At 38.2% G+C, this 23683-nt stretch overlaps 1 protein-coding gene across 4 annotated transcripts in view; it reads right to left on the bottom strand.

Moving 5' to 3' along the window:
- The window catches only part of TTC39B (tetratricopeptide repeat domain 39B), a 150122-nt gene that overhangs the window by 13633 nt on the left and 112806 nt on the right, over window positions 1-23683 (bottom strand). For all 4 annotated transcript variants that reach the window (XM_033237394.1, XM_033237396.1, XM_033237395.1 and 1 more), the window contains 10 exons: window positions 16211-16316; window positions 14839-14904; window positions 13601-13709; window positions 12781-12848; window positions 12630-12689; window positions 10711-10872; window positions 9699-9790; window positions 8020-8146; window positions 4696-4804; window positions 453-570 (listed from right to left, as the gene is read on the bottom strand). In XM_033237394.1, coding sequence (XP_033093285.1) covers window positions 453-570; window positions 4696-4804; window positions 8020-8146; window positions 9699-9790; window positions 10711-10872; window positions 12630-12689; window positions 12781-12848; window positions 13601-13709; window positions 14839-14904; window positions 16211-16316 — 1017 coding nt within the window. The remainder of the gene's footprint in view (window positions 1-452; window positions 571-4695; window positions 4805-8019; window positions 8147-9698; window positions 9791-10710; window positions 10873-12629; window positions 12690-12780; window positions 12849-13600; window positions 13710-14838; window positions 14905-16210; window positions 16317-23683) is intronic.

The raw sequence follows: 23683 nt of genomic DNA on the forward strand, positions 1-23683 counted from the left end.
CCAGGCTGCAGTGAGCCATGATTGTACTACTTGCACTCCAATCTGGGCAGCAAGGAAAGTCCCCCATCTCTTAAAAAAAAAAAAAAAGAAAAGGAAAGGAAAAAAAAAAAAAAACGAAAGAAGTATGTAAAAAATAAAAAAATTAATGAGTAAGAGAGGTTCAGTATGATGCTGCCGGAGCTTGGCTAGACACCTGTTAGTTGAGCTATAAATACAGTTTTTGTGAGTCACCTTTAAACACCAAGTAGAAATACATAAAGCCATGTTCCACCTAGACCATAATTTTGTTCACGAGGAACAAAGACAACAACAAAACACTACTGGATTTTCTTTCTGGTAATACCAAGTAAGAGTTTAGCAGTAAGAGACAAAAGCATTTTGCATCACTTTCTCACAGCAATTCCCCAGAAACCACAATTTGCACTTGGGTTGGTTTTATTGTTTGGTCTTACCTTTCCACAACATGATTGTAACATAGTTCAGCTTGCAAGGGCCGCTGTAAGTTCTTGAGGCAACATCCTTTAAGTAACTTCACTAAGCACTCGTCATCCACAGAGAAGCTGTTAAAATCTTAAAACAAAAACATACAAAGGAAACACACAAATAAAAATACTTTTTAAGATCTTAAGAGAAAGAATAAAGTTTCAGAAGGATCATTTAAAAATAAGGAAAATAATTTTTAGCATTTGTTATGCCTCACCAAATAAAATACAATGAAATTATTTTAAATGTAAAGAGCTGGGCACAGTGGTTCACATCTGTAGTCCCAATGCTTTGGGAGGTCAAGGTGGGAGGCTCACTTGAGCCCAGGAGTTCAGGATCAGTCTGGGCAATACAATGAGACCCCATTTGTACAAAAAAAATTTTTTTAATTACTGGGCATGATGGCATGCGCCTGTAGTCCCAGCTACTCAGAGACTGTGGCAGGAAGATCACTTGAGCCCAGCAGTTCGAGGCTGCAGTGAGCTATGATGGCGTCACTGCATTGCAGTCTGGGTGAAAGAGCAAGACCCCATCTGATACATACATACATTCCTACAACGCTGAATTTACTATAAAAGAACACCATTTTATTAAGGAGTTCACTCTATCCACTTTAAAATATTCTTCAGGTGGTCACACTCTGAGCTTTGTGATCTTAGATACCACAACCAGAAATCTGAACTCTAAATAAAGTAAGAGTTTTATTAATCCTATAAAAGGTAAAGCCATGAGGAACAAGAAGGCTGCCTCCTCCTGTTGTTTGGCTTCTGTGTTGGCTTCAATACAGCAGTGGATAACACTTCCATATGGAGAAGCAGATGGCCTTATCCCCACTAAAAATTCAGGAAGTAGAATACCCTCTCCAGATCATTATGTTTACTACTTATCAATTCTCCCAGGTTGTGTTCTTTTTAGGGGAAATTATGCCATAAGATTAAACAAAATGGTTCTGAAGTACATGAAAGGCACCTAAAATCTCCACAAACTTCTAACCGCTTGAGGAAAATGTCAAGGCCTTTTTCACCACTTTTTCCCTTTTGAAAACGCTCTCGCCTTCTACAGCCCAAGGCAAATGTCTGTTAAACAGAAGGAACCATATTATGTGTGACATCTATCTGACAAAGGTAGCCATTCCACATTTACACTTTTGAAATTTTCTTGCAAGTTACAGGCAAGTACAACATTATTCCAAGACAGACTGACAATTTACACATTTCAGGCTGTGACAGTAGAGAGGACGGCAGTAAAGGGAACACACGAGGCCTTGGGAGTCGCTCCTATTGAAATCCTCCTGCTTTCAGCATAAACCTCAGAAATCATCACTAACACATGCTGGCAGTTTAGATGGTAAACCACTTGTCTATGGAGATTAACGATGCTACTTAACCAATCAGAGGGGGTTACTTCTAGGTGCTGAAAACTGAATATTCACCTCTAACTTTCAAGCTCTGATAGGTCATTCACCCAGAAAATACAGGTATCAATAACACATTACCTTTTCTATTATTAATTAGAATCATTTTTCTACCAAAATAAAATTATATCCATTGCTTTTAATCACGGATGTTAAAATAGACATTCAAGAAGTAATATATTTTAGGACCTAGAACCAAAACCAAAGGGTCCATATTGGATGCTAGCTTGCAGTATCATTTTTATGCATTCTACTGAGTTTCCTGTAGCATTGTATCGACAGTCTGTGTTATGACAACATTCTGGTGCTCTGTGAATGATGATTTTGTTGAGGAACAGACATGACATCATGGGAAGTTAAATACCAGTCAAGCCGCATGTAACTTCTATGATGAACTGGAGTTAGGCATATGGCAGGTGGGTTCAAAAATACCATATTCCTCCAAAAATCTCAGATGGCAAAATCATTATTTCCTCCAACTACAGACCATTATCTAGCAGATGATTATTTTCCCTTGAAGTATAAATGCTTTGTCATGATTTTCAACCTTATGAATGTGTTCATAGATGAACATTTCAACACATAACACACATGTAATATGTTTCCATTATCACTCAAAGAAAATTACATGATAAAGCTACTAGAGCACAATTTTATCACAAAAGATCTGCTGAACTTTTACGGTAGATAGGCTGAGAAATAGGGAAGTTTGAACCCCAAACTACAAAAAGTATCTATGCTGAAATTTTTAGAAGCTAGCTGAAATGCCCCCAAGAGAAAAATCTGAAAAAAGATTTAGAAAGTAAAAAATCATAAAGTCAGTATCACTTTCCCTTTTACATAACTCTTATAATGTTTGCTATATAATTTCATTAAGCAAATTAGTCAAAGTGGAACTTCTGGTTACATGTTGAATTTAGTTAAAATTTCAAATGAAACACTATTGGAATTAATACCAAATGCCGACTCCAGGGACGTCACCAAATTCTGTCTTCAAAGTTCTATCTTTTGGATCAGCGGCCTGCATTTAATAACTATGGCCAGACCATTGCAGAGTAGATGATCAGTTGTATCCTCTACCATCTTTTACTTTAGACACACTTGCAAAGCTAGGAGAAGCCAATACACAGCCAGTTTCTAATAATGGGGGTGGGGGATGGGGTAGAAGATGATGTAACCTCGGGTTTCCAACTTCTCTCCATTTTCTAATTATGGACGTTTTCTTCCCTGCTCTGAAGGATAGGAGCTTAATTACTAAACTGTCCTAACAGTTCAAGGTGGCAAGGAGAGCAGGAGATAAATCTTCTTGCATAAAACGACTCCTAGAAAAGGTCATAAGTTTCACATGCAATATCTGGCAAAGGTGATCTTCAGAAAATGAACTAATTATTTCACCCAGAGAGAGACACACAAAGCCAAAACTGTGGGTAAGTATGGCATGTCTGTCTGTCTGTCTCAGCTCCCTCCTGCCCTGCTTAAGTATCTCTAAAGCCTATCATCTCAGCATGTCATTAAGAGAAAAAGGAATGGGTGGAGGGGAGTGACTTGGTTTTCTACATTTCCACTGCATTTTACTGGCATAGTCTGATAAAATATATTTCCCCTCGAATTTTGCCCCCAACAAATGGTGGGTTGGGGGCAGTGAAGAGCTTGCTCAAATAGGAGGCTGGGCTCCTGGAGTGCCCATCTTTTTCCAGTTAAGAAAAATGAGTTAACTGTTAAAAATTTTCCCCACCATTCCTGAATTTCTATGCCCTTTACCATGTTTATCATCACAGAAGTTCTCATTTTACTTATGTGGTTAGAATATTACAAAAGACCATTTATCTTGGGAAAATACCTAAGTGACTTGGCATAGAAAAGAAATATAACACAGGCTATCACTTATGGCATTGTTTACCCCTCTTAAAAATACAGAATCAAAAAATGTCAGGGCAAGGAAACAACTTTGGATAGCATCTGGTCCAACACTCCACCCACTTCACAAGAAAACAGAGGTGTTACCCAGAGTCTGATGACTGCAGAGCTGGACTATAAGCTCAGACTCCTGATTCTGATTCTCCTTTTACCACATCAGTTGCTTCCAGTAAACTGAAGTGTGCCCTCTAGCACAACCAAATGTAATAGGTAGAATAAATTGTGATAACATTTCACCTTGAAAACTATTCCCTGTGTCTGCAGAAACACACTAATGGTTAGACAGCAATAAGGAGGAATAGAAAGAGTTGCAGCAAACTCAACCCAGAGAGAAGTGCATGTTTCCTTGTGATGCTCTAAAATTCCAATGCTGGGCTTCCTCCCTTCATCTTTTTTGTCACAGTTTTAAGATACAGTTCACATACCATACAATTCACTCATTAAGAGTATACCACTCAATGGTTTTTAGCATATTTACACAGTTGTACAGCCATCACCACAGTCAACTGTAGAATGCTGTCATCATCTCCCTCCCCAAAAAGTTATCATAACCACTTCCATCCTCCATCCTTCCATCCTCCAACCCTAGGCAACCACTCATCTGCAGTCTGTCTTTATAGATTTGTCTATTCCGACTATCGTGTAAAGGGAATCATATAATGTGTGGTCTTTTACAGCTGGCCTTTTTCCCTTAGCAAGATGTTCCCAAGGTTCACGCAGTTGCAGTGTGTGTCATTCCTCACCCAGACCCCTGCAACTCAAGCTCTTTGTCCTTGTGATGTATACAAATTAATGTAGGCAGATGTGCACAGGGAAAACACAGGACAGGGGTCTGTCTGAGCAGAGACAAAGGCTCCTCGGTGCTTACTGTGTATACTTACTTTGACTTTGTAAAGCTGCCTCAGCTTTTTCAACAGTTACCAACAGATTTTCAGAAAGGTCTTTTCTTTTGCTCACTATTGAAAAACCATTCCAGACATACATCATTTCCTAATGAGGAAAAATGAAAACCATTTGCAGTTATATGAGGTTATTCAATGTCCTTTATGATCCCCAAACAATGTTCATGTGTTTTGCCTTGGTTTCTAGGAACCTCAAGACAATATTTACAGATAATTTTCCTTTCTTTTTGCCTTTTATACTGTGAAGTAATTCAGTATATATGTTTTTACCAAAAATTTAATTTACTCATTCATATAACAAATATTTATTAAATATCTACAAGCATTTAATTCTTTTGGAAGGTAATAGAATACAGATACAGAAATAAATATTTTAAACTGATACCACGAATAATTCTGTTTAATGTAAACTTTTGTTGTTACTTTTAAGTAAAGAAAAATATTTTTAAGTGTCTGCCAGTTGTTTATATAAAATGTTTCCAAGAATATCACTGGATATAAACATTGGAATATTTTACTGGGCTTAGGATCTTTTATACCATTAGAAACATGGTCCAGTAATGTAATCCAATATGCAGAAAACGTATTCATTTAAAAGCCATATGGCTGAATGACAGCTCCTAAAATGTAAACTTATGATTTCTCATTACTTATTATATTTAATGGGCTACCAGATGAGAATTTTTTTGGATCAAAAGCAAATGTGCTTTTGCTTGAAAATATTTTTCTAATGTTCCTGAGAGTGCAGTTAATATTTTTAAGGGTATGAAGTAAGCAGGGTAATTAGTATCTTTTTGGAAATAAATTTTAAGATATGATAAAAATACTGCTTGAAAAGCCTCTTAGCAGGAAGTAGTGGAAATGAGAACAACACACTCAAGCAGAAGGGCAGCAAAAGTGTCTTTACCTTATGGCACCCAAAACTAAGATCATGACACTCCACCTTCATTCAGTTTTACATGTAACAACTTCTTGTTGCTAATAGAGTAAGAGTTAAACTCAATAACAGAATATTTTTTAAATTGATGATGATCTTTTAAAAATTCCTTTTATGGATGAAATCTTTTTATTGGAAGGAGGCAAGCTCATATCTGAGAATTTATGAAAAACAGGCTTTTGGTAAAATTCCTAGGTACAAAAAAAATAAAAAAAAAAATCCCAGTACTAACATTTCAAGCCAATTTCCTATATATTCTACATCCATAGACCTGGAGAAAGAAGTACAGTGAGTTAATCTTCCCTATGGTTCTTAACAGTCAAAGCAGGATACAATTACATACACACTGGTATCTAAGTACTAAGGCAAAGAAAGACGACAGTCTAGAAAATTTTCAGTAGAGTTCTGTGAGACAGAAAAACCTTCCCAGTGCAAATCACCTAATAAAAATGAATTAGGCATGGAGCTAAGGCTCTAACTGGTTAAGCAGCAGAAGGCTCTCGTGAGCTGGGAGAGGGAGATGTTTGGTTATTTGTGTGATTTACACAGTGTTCTTGTTTTTATTTGTGCTCAGACATGATTACGGAGTGGTCATATTTTTGTCTTGCTCCATCACAATCACAGAATGTCCCTGTGTGATGCTGAAGTTCTCTGAGTTTGTGTTAGGTAGGAAACACCTGGACCTAGGTGCTAGGTGCCGGCTAACTCCTGTCTGACCCGTCAGGGCGAGGCTGCATTGTTCTTTCTCATAGGATGTATAAAGAGCTCCCATAAATCATTAAGAAAACAATCAACAACCCAATGAAAAATTAGGGAAGAATATGAACAACAATTCACAAAAGAAAAAATAAAAATGAAGAAACATGAAAAGATGCTCCACCACATCCACAAGGAAATGCAAATTAAAATGGCAAAATACTGTCAGTACTTATTTAAATTGGTAGAGCTTTTTTTGAGGGAAATTTAACACTATCTAGCAAAATATTAAATGTATATATTCCCTTGAACCAGGAATTCCGTTTTTAAAAAATCCTGGCCGGGTGCGGTGGCTCAAGCCTGTAATCCCAGCACTTTGGGAGGCCGAGACGGGCAGATCACGAGGTCAGGAGATCGAGACCATCCTGGCTAACACGGTGAAACCCCGCCTCTACTAAAAAAAAAAAAAAAAAAATACAAAAAATTAGCCAGGTGAGGTGGCGGGCGCCTGTAGTCCCAGCTACTCAGGAGGCTGAGGCGGGAGAACGGCGTGAACCCAGGAGGCGGAGCTTGCAGTGAGCCCAGATCACGCCACTGCACTCCAGCCTGGGCGACAGAGCAAGACTGCGTCTCAAAAAAATAATAATAATAAAAAATAAAAAATAAAAAAATCCTTCACAGATAATTATATGCACACGTACAAAAAGAGGATATTCATTGTAGTGTGTAAGTAGAAAAACTGGAAAAATCTAAGTAACTGTCAAAGAGGAATAATGAAATAAATTCTGAATTAGAAAAAAAAAACAAAAAACAAAAAAAAAACTCAGGAAACCCCAGAGTGGAGGACCACAGACATCAGCTCACAATGAACAGTTTTCCTGTGCTGACTATCTATATAAAAACTAAAGCACCAGAAGAGTCATAGTAACTTGATATATCCAGTATTTTTTGAAGAAGACTTCATTAAGAAAATTTAAGTTGAAATTGTGTTTTTCACAGAAGCCTTGCCTAAATGGCATAAAGTTTAAGAATGTGAGCTGGAGCTAGAATACAACAGTCAGCAGCCAGTTATGGCTCTTGAGCACTGGAAATACGGCTAGCCCAAACTAAGAGATCCTCTAAGTATAAAAGACACACTAAATTTTTTAGACTTGGTTCAATATGAAAGAATGTACATATCTCATGGATAAGCTTCTATCAATTACATGTTGAAATGACAAAATTTTGCATACTGGGTTAAACAAAATATATTCTTGAAATTCATTTCTATTTCCTCTTACTTTTTTAATGTGGCTATTAGAAAAGGTAAAATTACATAATGTGGCTTGCATTAAAATTCAATTCAACTTCAATGGAATCAACTTCTATCTAAATTTCTTTATCTAAAAAATGTGGTTAAGAGTTAACTATACTCAAAAAGTTGTAAGAATTAAATGATATGTTTTTAGTAGCCTTTATCCTAATGCCTGGAGCATACTAACTAGTCAAAAACCATTAGCTACAGTTTTTTTTTATTAATTACTTATTTAGAAATGTTCAACTTACAACAAAACTTAAAATTGTTTTTAAGTGAGCTAAACTTCATAACCAAATTTAGATATGCTCCCTGCTGCTGTGAGTAGATAATTTACTTCTAGTACATGAAAAGTAAATAAAATAGAAGCAGATACCAGGGCAGGTAAGATGAGCTTCACAGGTGCAGGCAAGGAGGTGGAGTAACGCCGAGCCTTCCTCACAGCAAACTTCTCAGTAGGGAGAGATTTCCCGGCAATTCTCTGCTTCAAGCTGTCCACCTGTCTGTGAAGAGCCCCAGCCCAGCCCCAGAGAAAGGTCATGGCGACACATACGTTATTTATACCTGTGGTTTTCAGAGTGAACTTCACAGACCACCAGCAGCAGCATCACCTGGGAACCTATTTGAAATGCCAATTTTCAGGCCCTACTCTAGACCTACCGAATCAGCAACTGCAGGGCTGGGGCAGAGCAATCTAGAGTTTGATAAGCCCTCCAGGTGATTCTGAGGCACACTCAAGATTGAGAACCACTGATTGACACACATTTCTTTCCAGTCAACTTAGCTAATGTCTTAAATCTATCAAACACGGTCCAGGAAATCTAGGTATACAATTGGCAGTTTCTATGAGTAAGCAGGAAAGAGTCCAAAGTATTTACTTATGCTGTGGATACTCAGGGAGAGAGAAGACGGTACAGTGGTATATCGCCTATTCTTATTTGCAAGTATTACACAGATCTATAAAATAATATGGCCCAAAAGATAGCCATCAGTTAATATATAATTTAAGAAAATGTTTCCCAAGTACAGGTTGTTTGGGAAATAATCAGCTTAGGACATGTACCATGTTTACAAACTTCCTTTTAAAAATTCTACAGAATTCCAATTATGAAATTCGCAAGCAGGTAAAAATGAGAGTAAGATAGGGAAACTACATGTTCCTGCGAGCACTTTCTCATACAAAATTTTACGAATGCATCAAGCAAGTTGCTGAGAAAGAATTCAAGGAAATACTCAATTACTTCACTGAAAGAAAAAGTAACATGAAATAACATGCCTCCAGTATGAGGTAAGCTTGTGTTAGGTTACTTCTGGGCACAATATGGAGCTATGGATTTTAAACTAGTGTACCATCATTTATGTTCATTACCATCCGTGGAAAAGACAGTGGAAATGTGAGGTGGGGGTCAGAGGAAGGGGTCAGAAGCATGTCTCAGACAGGAACCCTTGTAGTTGAAAGGTAATAGCATCTTTATGAAGAGATCATTCATTGTTAGAACTCTCATTATCCCAACAACCTAGAAGCTACGGCAGAGCAAGACCTCAAAGCTTTCTTCTGAAAGTAAAAATGATTACATCTTTCACATAAATTGTTGTGATATGGAGAAAACTTAATCTGCATTGGAAGAAAGAGAAGGAGATTTAAAAGATTTTAATGTATCTTAATACTCCCTTCCATTAATTGTTGTTTCTGTGAAATGAGGAAATGAACTTTATAGTAAAAGGTGACATTTATTAATTTATCATGCCATGGCTTTTACTAATGTTGATGTTGATGCTACAGTTAATATACATGGTCAGTTTTTTTTTTTTTTTTTTTGGAGACAGGGTCTCACTCTGTCTGTCGCCCAGGCTGCAGTGCAGTGGCGTTATTTCGGCTCACTGCAACCTCTACCTCCCAGGCTCAAGCAATCCTCCCACCTAAGCTTCCCAAGTAGCTGGGACTACAAGCACATGCCACCATGCCCAGCTAATTTTTTGTATTTTTAGTAGAGATGAGAATTTTGCCCCTTTATACCCTCAGGGCCTTTGTTACAGAAATAGTATCTCACATACCTGAATAAAGTTACCACATTCTCATTAGTTGCTACTACATCCTCCTCTGGAAGCATACTCAAAATTGCCGCTTTCAAGAACACATAAGTTGCCTTGAGAAAAAGAAGGAGCTTATTACAGAACATCCCTAGGTACATAACATTTCTACCTTTCAAATCAGAAATGACCTACAAGCCTTCCAGACATAATATTAACAGGCATTAAAGAAATCAGAGGAAATGAAATCTTATAATCCCTGTTCAAAATGAGAACTCTTTTCAATTATCAATAATTTAGACCATTTTCCTATTACACAACTACAGCATTCATAGGTGAGAAAGTGGACAGAATGAACAAGAAAAAATTATCTCATTGCCCCCAACTTCTCATAAGTGGATCAGAATTAATTTTCATTATCCCGAAAAGCCTGGGCATCAGGGCACTGGGAAGTCTACACAAAATTATCAAGATGATTAAGGTTTCATATCTTCATAAGTCCAGCTCATTTTCAGAGATAAAACCTCACATTTCAAACAACTTTGTTATTGTTTGGGACAGGGTCTCGCTCTGTCACCAGGCTGGAGTGCAGTGGTGTGATCATAGCTCACTGTAGCCTCGAACTCTTCGACTCAAGCTATCCTCCTGCCTCAGCCTCCCACGTAGAAGGGACTCTAGACATGTACCACCATGCCTGGCTAAGGTTTTTATTTTTTGCAGAGATAAAAATCACACTATGTTGCTAGTATCAAACTCCTGGCCTCAAGCCATCTTCCTGCCTTAGCCTCCCAAAGGGCTGGGATTATAGGTATGGGCCATCGTATTTGGCCCTGAAAAGAACTGTGGATGGCTTTTAAAGCATGTAATGCTGAGGACAGTACCTATAAACAGTAGGTACTTAAGGCACATTTCCTCCTTTTGTGGATCTCTAAGTTGAGAAAACACTGTGGTACCATACTACCGAGCAAACAGTCCTAAATGAAAATCATCCTGGCCACATATTAGCAAACAGATGACATTAAGTATTGCACTTTACCTTGGACCATTTACTCTCTTTGCAAAGCAGATCTGAATAGTAATATGCCTGCATCCAGTTTTGTTGGAAAACATTAATCCACATTAGCTCCCAGTAGCAGAGATGGTGAAACTGTTTCCATTCTTCTTGAACTGAAACACATTTTCGAAATACTTCTTGTGCCTGTAAATCAATTGCATGAAGTTGATCATCCAGATTATTAGACAAGGAGATAATAACCTAATGGGAAAATACATAAAACACTTAGTACAAAAAGGACAAAATTATCACTCATTCAACATCTCAATATGATGTTATGTTCTTTTCCTTACAGGCAATGATACAGTTAAGTTCTGCCTCTTTCTTTAATTTTGTGAGGGGCCTTGACACTTTGTAATGTGGGAGCAGGGAGGTTCCATTCCAAGGAAGATATCAAATGCAGAAGTCATTTAAGAAAAGACTGACAATAACGTTAGAACTTCCACAGGACAAAACACTGTAGGCAAAGTTACAGGCAACAGACAGGAAGAAGATGTCACTATCTACATAATTGGCAAAAGGTTAACTCTTTTATCATTCAACAATTCAATAAAATTCTGTAAGAAAAAGAAAACTCAACAGGAAACCGGCAAAGATATAAATAGGCAAATCAGAAAAATATATATATATAAACGTGACAGATATACGTGGAGAAATTTGTAAACTAGGCAATATAAACTTAAAAATTGGATTTTCATTTTTAGTCATCACATAATGTCCTGAGCTGGCAAAGAGCATTGGAAACAAATATTTTTATATGTTTACTGGAGTTTACACTGGAACAATCTTAAGTGAGGAGGGCAATTTGGCTGGATTTACAAAAATGCAACCACCTTTTGGCCCAGGAATTCTACTAATCATAATCTGTCTCCTATAAATATACCTGTGCACAGAAATATACATACAATGATGTTCACAACAGTTTGTAGTGGCCAAATGTCTATGAACAGTGCACCACGGCTGGGCGCGGTGGCTCAAGCCTATAATCCCAGCACTTTGGGAGGCTGAGACGGGCAGCTCACGAGGTCAAGAGATCGAGACCATCCTGGCTAACATGGTGAAACCCCGTCTCTACTAAAAAATACAAAAAAAAACTAGCTGGGCAAGGTGGCGGGCGCCTGTAGTCCCAGCTACTTGGGAGGCTGAGGCAGGAGAATGGTGTAAACTCGGGATGCAGAGCTTGCAGTGACCTGAGATCCGGCCACTGCACTCCAGCCCGGGCAACAGAGCGAGACTCCGTCTCAAAAAAAAAAAAAAAAAAAACAAAAAACAGTGCACCACTTTAATAGATATAGTATATCCATCCCATGAAATGAAACCCAGCCACCAAAAAGAATAGGAGACATTTAGGTATACTGACTTGGAAAGAGATCCAAGACATACTGTAAATAGAAAAAAAAAAAAAATCACAGAAAAATACATGTTTGATCCCATTTGTGTGGAAAAAATGGTTTGTGAATGTATATCCATAAATGGCTCCTTACTTTTCTACTTCTGACCCTGACACTCCTTTTTTGAGGGAACTGGTGAATAATTTCCTTTGATAAGGAGCCCACAGGTAGTAGACTTGCATGTCATGCAGGGGCTAGATTCCAAAGTCAGTGTGTAATGCAGAAATTGATAACAGTCACAGTTTCTTGAAAATCCCTGAGCTTATTATTTGGTATATACTACCCTAAAGTGCTTAATGTACTCTATGTATAAATGTAAACTATATTCAGTAATCCACTGCATAGATTTTATACAATAGAATGTATATACAAGTTAAGTTTTGACTTTTTACTTATATTTTTTTTCTTTATTTTTATCTAGTCCATATAGCTAAGTTTACTTTTGTTGAATGAGGTCACAGCTCCACCATACAGACAACTCCCCCAAATAACTCCCACCTAATAAATTACCTCTTCAAGATTCCCTTTCAGCAACTCTATTCGGGCATGATAAAACAACACGAGTGAGCCCTGCAGAGCAAGGAAGAAAACACACTGTTCAACAGTCAACACTGGCTGATTAATTATGGTTGAAACATACACTTTGAAATACTAAGCGTACATTTGGAAACTGCTGGAGGAAGGGTGCCAGGAGACGCTCCGCTTCGGCAACATTCACTTCTCCTGTACCTAGAAATTTAACAGGAAAAACCTCAGTCTTCATGAGACACGGGGATAGTTATAACTAACTCTCCAAACTTCATTAACATATAGTAAAGACTTACTCATGGAAAAGGTGAAACTATTATTTCATCATTTTTATAACTGGGGAATAAAATAAAGACCAGTCTCACCTATAACTTTAGTTTAAGAAACTCTAGGACACACTAATTCTTAAGAATGCAGGTGGCTGTCTCAGATTCCTAATTGGAATTTCTGGTTTTAATAGCAATATTAACTTATTTAGCCCAAAATTTCATTTTCTGCAAAGAAATCTAACATACAGTAAAATAGATCACCTTAATATAGAAATTTTAGCTGAGAACAGATGAAAATTATTTAATGAAAGAAACTACCCTACTCCCTCTGCTAAATGTCACTATGACAAAGGACACTATTTTCTACCTTTATTCAAAAAAAAAAAAAAAATAAGTAAACAGACATGAACTACTAGCTTTTGTTGATCATTCTAAATTTTTACTTACTCAGATTAAAAATAATCAACTTTTTGTTTTGTTTTTTAATTTGGAGACAGGATCTCGCTCTGTTGCCCAGGCTGGATCCAGTGCAGTGACGTGATCATAGCTCACTGCAGCCTCAAACTCCTGGGTTCAACCGATCCTCCCACCTCAGCCTCCCAAGTAGCTGGGATTACAGGTGTAACCCACCATGTCTGGCCAAAATAATCAATGTTCAATGAAACAATCTAATCCAGATCTTACCAAGTATTAGGGAGATGTAAGTATGAAAAGCTAAGATGGTTAAACAGCACAGTGCAGACCTCATGCTTTTTCCTGAGGCACCTTCGCGTAACTGCAGGAGGCCCAACTCCTATGGGAATTAAACGCATTTTAGAAAGAGAACACGGCTGGAAAATCATATTCGGAAACTTTTTAAACATTTTTATATATCGGGGGGTTACAAGTACAGATTTCATGTATTATGCTGTGGTGAAGTCTGGGCTTTTCGTGTGCCCATCACCCCACGAGTGAACATCATACCCAACAGGTAATTTTTCAACCCTCTCTTCCCCCATCCCCCCACCTTTGGTGGCCTCCAATGTCTATTATTCCACTTTGTCCATATGTACCATTGTTTAGCTCCCATTTATAAGTGAAAACATGGTATTTGACTTTCTATTTAGAAACTCTTTAATTTTGAGACAGAGTCTCATTCTGTCACCCAGGTTGGAGTACAGTGGCACAATCATGGCTCACTGCGTCCTCTACCTCTCCAGACTCAGGTGATCCTCCCACCACAGCCTCCCGAGTAGCTGTGACTACAGGTGTGTACCACCATGCCCAGTTAATTTTTGTATTTTTTGTAGAGACAGGATTTTAACATGTTACCTAGGCTGCTCTCAAACTCGTGGGCTCAAGCGATCTACCTGCCTCAGCCTCCCAAAGTGCTGGGATTACAGGCGTGAGCAACCATGCCTGGTCTATTCAGAAACTTTAAAATGCTAGTTCATATATCCTTATCCTCCATGAAGGTGGAGTTTCTTTTTAAAGGAACAAGAATGGTGGTAATGCCTAACTAGAAATGAACCTTATTAAACCTGCATAAGACACTCTCATAAATCCTTTTATATCATGTGATTCTAAAGAGAGAAAAGGGCTGTGTTCATTTCATGGAGATACTCTATTTCTCTGATAGAAATATTCACTAAAACATACTGAGGATTTAAGTGCAAGGCACTATGGCGGGTATGAACAAACATGGTCTATGTCTTCAAAGATCTTTCTATCAAATAGAGAAGACAGTATGTGAACACAATGACCTTCTTAGAATATGGAGAGAGCTGAAAAATGTAATCAAGAATCAAAGGCTTATTTTCTGTCCCACAAACAAATTGCCAATAATTATCAAGCCAGTTACGCAGACATGTTGCATTGCCCTCATATTCAATAAATAATATTTTATCTTCCCTGTCAAAATTAAGATAAAATTAAATTTGTACCCTATTTCCAGAAAATCCAATAAATTCCAGTAGTCTGATAATCCTTGCTGGTAAAAGGGACAGCATCTGTAAGGAAAAAAATATACAATGTACTTATGTGTTAGCGTTTCCAACTGCAAACAAATTTAAACTAACAATCTACAGTTTTAATGCTTCAATAATGTGAAAAATTGGAAACAAGTTTTAACCACCAGATATTTCTGTGTCCACATATTGTAACAATCACTTATGAATAACTTTTATTTAGCTAAGACAATGAACCTTTAAAAAGTTTTGTTTTAAGGCTGGTCTTTCCAGCATTCTCTATAGAATAGTGGGAACTTTGATGTGGTGTGATGAAGTGACAAGAAGGCAACCCCTCAAAGCCCATGTCCAGGCAAGGTTTCTTAGTTTCTTTTCCCAGAAGCAAAAATCAGTCATAGTCTGTGTGATGTGTAGACACCACCCAGAAGTGGACAGCTGCAGCACTACCACTTCTCTCTGGGATATTCCTGAAGGACAGTGGTGAGGGAATATCCTTCCAGTGGGCAGAACCTTGGGCAGTGCACCTGGTTATGCACTATGCTTGAAAGGAGAAATGGTCAGATATGCAATTATATACGCTGATTCAGGGGATGTAGACAATGGTTTGGTTGGATGGGCAGGGGCTTGGAAGGAACATGATTGCAAAATTGGTGACAAAGAGGTCTGGGGAAGAAGTATGTGGACAGATCTTCCTGAATGGGCAGAAAATGCTGCCATGTGGATATACATCAAAAGATGACCTTAGCAGAAGAGGATTTTAACAACAGGATGGTTCATTCTGTGGGTACCAGTCAGCCTCTTTCCCATTCATCACCCACAGGTTCGTGAGCAAAGTGGCCAAAGCGGCACATACACTCATGTGTATACTTCTCTTGACCACTTTATTTTTTCACTAATTCCAGTGAACCATCAACGAAATTTAAAAATCTCTTAATAACATATTGGAATTTGACAGATTACTACTCAGATTTCATCTCCTCAGGGATCATCAAAAATCATTCCTCAAGTTACACTGGTCCCTCAAACATTTTCAATTCCAGAGCCGTCACTGTCATTGCAACAATATTTCCAATGTGGAAATGGAAATGGATTCCACTGTTCCTTGTTACCAAAACCTTACTGGTCTATTCACACGCTTCCCTCACATTTTACAATCCAAAGCTACTCTGAGCATGTGTGGAACTTCATAACACACTGGGTCACGGCGCCGGAAAACTGATCCCACTCTAGCTGTTTGTCAGCCAACTCAGGGAGAGGTTCAGGATGAGGTTCAAATGCAGTGGAGAAGGCACAGATAACCTTAGGTTCTTCTGCAAAAGTTCTGGTTTCTATATAGTGACTTCCTTACCAAATTAAAGGCCCCAGTGCCAAGCTTGACACCCCCTTCAAACTCATAGAAAAATTCTTGCTGAAGTTTGTTCTTCTGAATTTCATGCAGGATAGAAAGACATTCTCTGGATTGAAGAAAAAAAGTGATAGCGTAAGTTGACCATGACTCTGAAAATAAATATTAAATCACATTTTACAATTACATACTGTAAAATAAATGTCATTAATTAAAATACCGTCAAAATTTTAAATGGATGATGCTGTGCTGAGTTTACTCTTAAGGATACTAGGTAATAATCATCAAGGAAAAAGGAGACGCTCATTTTTACAGTGTCTAGCAGAACCAGTGTTTCTGGGCTTAAAGAGAGGGTTCATCCATTGGCAAGCACCAGCCAGGAGCCACAGGACCACAGGCTGCCATCCCACAGCTTCCAGCAGCGTCTTACGGCGGACTGCTTGAGAGGGCTCAGTTCCTCAACCATTGCACACACTGCAGCCCAAGGAAATGAAACGCTGCTAGCAAGAAGATCTGAACTTCAGTGTGACTGCCATCGTCTCAAATAGACCAAATAAATTAGGGCTTGGGACCAGGACAGACTGAAAACAACAAAGCAAAGGCCATCACAATGGCCCCATCTGTCCTCTGCTTTCTTCCTGCTGCATCCATGCACATCTTTCCAACTTCTCACTATATTTTCTAAGTATTTCTCTCTTGCCTGTTCACATCATCTTCAAAGGGCAAATCTTTACCAGAGAAATACAAACTAAAACAATGACAAAAATATAAAAATTGATAATAATTGGGAATTGCTTATCAAATTGACAAATTTTTTTAATAAGGAATAATGAGATATCATATATCACTTGGTGTGATGCAATTATAAAACGTGCAACTACACCTGTGATCCAGTCTAGCCAAGTATTTTTAATCTGAATCTAGCAAGCCTATAGACCTAACTTCCAGTTTACAAAAAATTTAAGGGTTTAAAGAGTCAATTCAGATGCCCACCAGCCTACAAGTATCCCCTGCTGTCATTTCCTCTGAGTCATTTATTTTTTATTATGGTGTATTTTGCCAAATAAAATGATGAATGTTTATTTGGTCAGCTCAGTGAATTTCCTCTGATTTCTGATTTTATGCCATGGCTAAAAGGCCTTTGAAACTGACATCATGGACCTAATGATATCAATTCTATGGTATTTTTGCCATAGATTCATAATCTGAATTTAATCGTGAAGCAATGTTAGAAAAGTCCACATTGATAGTTGTTTTACTAAATAACTGGCCAGTGTATTCTTTTAAAGTGTCAACATCATTAAAGACAAAGACTGAGGAACTATTCCGGATAAAAAGAGACTAAGGAGACATGACAGCTAAACTCAGTATCCAGGATCCCAGGTTGGATCCTGAGCCAGAAAAAGGGCATTGATGAGACAACTGGAGAAATGTGAGTAAAGGCCATGGAGTAAATATTAATAGTGGATCCATGTCAGTGTCCTGATTTTATTCATTGTAATGTGCTTCCACAGAATATTAACATTTGTAAATCTGAGTGAAGGCTATATGGAAATTTTTTGTAAAAATTTTCAAATTATTTCAAAGTGAAAAAAAAAGTTTAAAGCCTTTATATTTAAGAACTATAAAAATACTTTCTTATGTTTCCTGCTAGAATTCTTTTTAAATCTTTTAATATTAAACTTACATGGACTTTTTTCATCTTAATGATTTTTCCATAAAATGAACAATTTTCCCAAAAACACTTCCTAAAGTACCTATCTTTCTTCACTGTTTTGAAAGGGCCTGTGTATTTAAAGGAATTTAGTATATTTTGAATTCCCAGGTGTGTGTGTGTGTGTGTGTGTGTGTAAGTCCATGTGTGCAAACATACATGCGGTCTCTTTCAAATACCGTGCGGTTAATTTCACGGATATGGAAAGGCATATCTTGTTTTATTGCACTTCACTGTATTGCACTTTGTAGGTACTGCATATTTAAAAATTGAAGATCTGCGGCAACTTTGTTGCGTATTAGAGCACATTCCAACAATACATGCTCACTTTGTGTTTCAGGGTCACAGTTTAGTAATTCTCATAAAATTTCCAAACTTTTAAATTATTATTGCATCTGTTAATGGTGATCTGTGATGGGAGACCTTAAATATTACTGCTACTGTAACTGTTTGAGGGGGCCATGAACCACAGCCATATGAGACAGAGAAAGTTCTCAATAAATGTTGTGTGTGTTCTGACTGCTCTTCTGACAGGTTGCTCCCCCATCTCTCTCCTCAGGCCTCCCTGTCCCCTGAGACAAAAAAATATTGAAATTAGGCCATTTGGTAACTCTGCAGTGGCCTCTCAGTGTTCAAGTGAAAGGAAGAGTCGCCCCTCTCTCACTTGAAATAAAAAACTAGAAATAATTAAGCTTAGTGAGTAAGGCATGTCAAAAGCCAAGACAGGCTGAAAGCTAGGCCTCTTGTGCCAAACAGTCAACTTGTAAGTGCAAAAGAAAAGTTCTTGAAGAAAATTAAAAGTGCTACTTCAGTGAATGCACAAGTGATAAGAAAACACAACAGCCCTGTTGCTGATATGGAGAAAGCTGTAGTGGTCTGGATAGAACAAACCGCCCACAACACTCCCTTAAGCCAAAGCCTAATCCAGAACAAGACTCTAACTCTTTAACTCTATAAAGGCTGAGAGAGGTGAGGAAGCTAAAGAAAAAAAACTTGGAAGCTAACAGAGGTTGGTTCATGAATTTAAGGAAAGACACCATCTCTATAACATAAAAGTGTAGCCAGGCACGGTGGCTCACACCTGTAATCTTAGCACTTCAGGTGGCCAGGGCAGCCATATCATGAAGTCAGGAGTTCGAGACCAGCCTGGCCAAGCATGGTGAAACACTGTCTCTACTAAAAATACAAAAATGAGCCAGGCATGGTGCACGCCTATAGTCTCAGCTACTCGGGAGGTGGAGGCAGGAGAATCACTTGAACCTGGGAGGCAGAGGTTGCAGTGAGCTGAGATCATGCCACTGCACTCCAGCCTGGGCAACAGCGAGATTCCATCTCAAAAAAAAAAAAAAAGTACAAAGTGAAGCAGCAAGTGCTTATGTAGAAGCAGTAGCAAGTTATCCAGAATATCTAGCTAAGATCCCTGATGAAGGTGGCTGCACTAAACAACAAATTTTCAATGTAGACAAAATGGCCTTCTGTTGGAAGAAGAGGTTATCTAGAACTTTCATATCTAGAGAGGAGAAGTCAATGCCTGGCTTCAAAACTTCAAAGGTCAGGCTGACTCTTGTTAGGGGCTAATGGAACTGGTGACTTTAAATGGAAGCCAGTGTTCATTTACTATTCCAAATATCTGAAGGCCCTTAACAATTGTCCTAAATCTGCTCTGCCCGTGCTCTATAACTAAAACAACAAAGCCTGGATGATAGCACATCTGTTTACAGCATGGTTTACTAAATATTTTCAGTCTACTGTTGAGATCCACTACTAGGGGAAAAAAAAAATTATTTCAAAGTATTATTACTCACTGAAAATGCACCTAGTCACCTAAGAGTTCTGAAGGAGACGTATGCAAGGATTATATTGTTTTCATGCCTACTAACACAACATCCATTCTGCAGCCCAAGGATCAAGGAGTAATTTTTACTTTCAAGTCTTATTATTTAAGAAGCACAGTTTATAAGGTTATTGCTGCCATAGTGATTCCTCTAATGGATCCAGGGAAAGGAAACAGAAAGCCTCTGAAAAGGATTCATCATTCTACATGTCATAGAGAACATTCATCATTCATGGAAGGAAGTCAAAATGTCCACATTAACAGGAGTTTGGAAGAAGCAGATTTCAACTCTCTATGATCATTTTGAGGGATTCAAGACTTTGGTGGAGAAAGTAACTTCAGAGGTGTTAGAAACAGCAAGAGAACTAGAATTAGAAGTGGAGCCTGAAGATGTGACTGACTGCTGCCATCTCATGATGAAACTTTAATGGATGAGGAGTTGCCTCTTATGAAAGAGCAAGAAAGTAGTTTCTTGAGATCAAATCTACTTCCGTAAAGATGCCATAAACATTGTTGAAATGACAACAAAGGATTTGTAATATTAAACTTCGCTGATAAAGCAGTAGCAAGATTTGAGAGCATGGACTCTAATTCTGAAAGAAGTTCTCCTGTGGGTAAAATGCCATCAAGTAGTATTATATGCTACAGAAAAATCTTTTACGAAAGGAAAAGTCAATAGGTATGGCAAACTTCACTGTTGTCCTTTTTTAAAAAATTGCTACAGCCACCCCAACCTTCAGCAACCACTATCCTGAATGTCAGCACCCATCAACATGGAGGCAAGACCTCCACCAACAAAAACATCATAACTTGCTGAAGGCTCAGATAATTGTTAGCATTTTTTTTTAGCAAAAAAGTGTTTATCAATTAGGGTAGACATAAGGGTATTGGCAGACTTAATAGAATACAGTACAGTATCAACATTTTTTTTTTCTTTTTTTGAGACGGAGTCTCACTCTGTCACCCAGGCTGGAATGCAGTGCCCTGATCTCGGCTCACTGCAAGCTCCGCCTCCCGGGTTCACGCCATTCTCCTGCCTCAGCCTCCCAAGCAGCTGGGACTATCGGCGCCCGCCACTACGCCCAGCTAATTTTTTTTTGTATTTTTAGTAGAGACAGGGTTTCACCACGGTATCAATCTCCTGACACCGTGATCTGCCCACCTCGGCCTCCCAAAGTGCTGGGATTATAGGCGTGAACCACTGCGCCCAGCCCATAATTTTTATATGCACAAGGAAACCAAAAAGTTTGTGACTCACTTTACTGCAATATTCACTTTATTATAGTGGTCTGGAACCCAAAATATCTCTGAGGTATACCTGTATGTCTTTGCCTCTACAGACCTATTTTAATTCCTTTAGTATTTTTAAGTTTTGATGACTAAAACAGCAATTAGCATTGAATTTAACATTTGTTTATATTTTCTAAAAATACTTCACAAAGAAATCTATAGAACAGCATGTCAGGTACCCAAGATCTACCACCCCTTTCCAGGATTTTGAATGAAACACAGTTTTGTGAAAGGATTTTCAATGGAAGTACCTCTTAAAATACTAAATTTTGGTTCTGCTACCAGTAATGGCAGGGTAGCTTATGTCAGATTAACTTTCCCACAAATAACTATCATAAATTCTGGAAAAATATAAAATATACATTTAAAACATATTTTTACACAGTGGAAAATGAAGGGAAAAAAGTAGGAGTCTCAGGAGAGAAGAAAGTAAGAATGGGGCAGAAAAAAAGTTTGAAAAATTATGATCACAAATTTCTCAAAACCACACTTAGGCACATCCTAGTCAAACTACTGAGACCCAAAGATACAAACGAGTCAGTCTTCAAAAAAGCCAGAAGGGAAGACACAGTATATATAGGGGAGCAATAATACAAATGAAAACAGAATAACAGAGGCTTTCATACAATGGGAAGCCACTTTGAAAGAGCTGAAAGAAGGAAAAACCCCTCGACTCAGAATACTGTAGTTAGCAAAAATAACCTTGAAAAGAAAAAGTAAAAAGTAAATATATTTTAAGATAAATGAAAACAGAATTTGTTAAAAGCTGACACCCATAAGAAATGCTAAAGGAAGTTCCTCAGTCTGAAAGCAAACAGGAAATATATTTACCATTTTGGATAAGAATATGAAATATGGTAAGAATATGGGTAAAGAGAGAAGACTACAGCATATAACTGATTAAAGGGAAAGTCTGACACTGTATTGTAGGGTTTATAATATATTTAAGTGTGCTATACATCATAAAAATAGCATAAACGGCCAGGAGCAGTGGCTCACACCTGTAATCCCAGCACTTTGGGAGGCTGAGGCAGGTGGATCACGAGGTCAGGAGTTCAAGACCAGCCTGGCCAAAATGGTGAAGCTCCATCTCTACTAAAAATACAAAAATAACTGGCCATGATGGTACATGCCTGTAGTCCCAGCTACTTGGGAGGCTGAGACAGGAGAACTGCTTGAACCCAGGAGGCAGAGGCTGCAGTGAGCTGAGATCGCACCAGTGCACTCCAGCCTGGGCAACAGAGCAAGACTCGGTCTCAAAAAAAAAAAGGCATAAAGGACAAAATGTGGTAAATGAAATTACACTTTTGCAAAGTTCTTACAATTTATGTCCAGTGCTACAATATTAACTCTAAGTTGACTGTAATAAGTTAAAAAGAATATTATAAACACTAGAGCAACCACAAAAAAATTAGAGTACAGCTAAGAGAACAACAGTTTTTAAAATGTCATTAAAGCAAAAGAAGACAGGAAAAAAGGGTGAGAGAACAGATGAGGCAAAGAGAAAAAGCAAAATGCAAACATATCAACTGCCCAACTATGTGCATCTACAAGAAATACAATTTAAATATTTAAAAAAACAATATGAAAACAAAAATAGGTTTAAAGTAAAAGAATATATACCATGCAAAGACTAATTATAAAAAGCATGAGTGCCTATATGAATATTAGACATAACAGATTTCAACACAAGTAATATTACCAGAGTTAAATAGAGACATTTCAAGATGAAGAAAAGGTTAATTCATTAGGAAGGCAGAACAATTATAAATACATATTTTATGAGCCTGACAACAGAGCTCCTAAATATAGGAGGCAAACACTGACAGAACTAAAGGAAGAAAGGGATGACTCTAGATTCGAACTCAGAGACTTTAACACTGAGTAAATAAAAGACAACTGGATAAAAATCAATAAGGATGGCCAGACGCAGTGGCTCACACCTGTAATCTCAGCACTCTGGGAGGCCGAGGCAGGCAGATCAAGAGGTCAGGAGATCGAGACCATCCTGGCTAACACGGTGAAAGCCTGTCTCTACTAAAATTACAAAAAATTAGCCAAGCGTGGTGGCAGGTGCTTGTAGTCCCAGCTACTCGGGAGGCTGAGGCAGGAGAATGGCGTGAACCCAGGAGGTGGAGCTGACAGTGAGCCGAGATCGCACCACTGCACTCTAGCCTGGGTGACAGAGCGAGACTCCACACACCAAAAAAAAAAAAAAAAAAAAAAAATCAATAAGAATACGAACAACACTATGGTCACCTCAGCTGAACATTTCCATCTACTGCAGAAAGTTCTACTGGGCAGTGCTGCTCTGGAATCTGAACCAAAAATATTACTATAATTTTAAATTTATAAATTGTTCAAAGGAGAAACTCGAATTATCTAATCAGAAATTATGTCATTAGCTTTATTGTGAACTAATTTGCTCTTAAAATTGTATTTAGAACAGCTCCAGTCTCCAGCTCCTAGCACGAGCGACACAGAAGACCGGTGATTTCTGCATTTTCAACTGAGGTACTGGGGTCATCTCACTGGGGAGTGCCGGACAATCGGTGCTGGTCAGCTGCTGCAGCCGGACCAGCGAGAGCTGAAGCAGGGCGAGGCATCGCCTCACCTGGGAAGCGCAAGGGGGAAGGGA

Source organism: Trachypithecus francoisi, unplaced genomic scaffold (assembly GCF_009764315.1).
Source record: "Trachypithecus francoisi isolate TF-2019V2 unplaced genomic scaffold, Tfra_2.0 Lachesis_group16, whole genome shotgun sequence".
Taxonomy (NCBI): Eukaryota; Metazoa; Chordata; class Mammalia; order Primates; family Cercopithecidae; genus Trachypithecus; species Trachypithecus francoisi.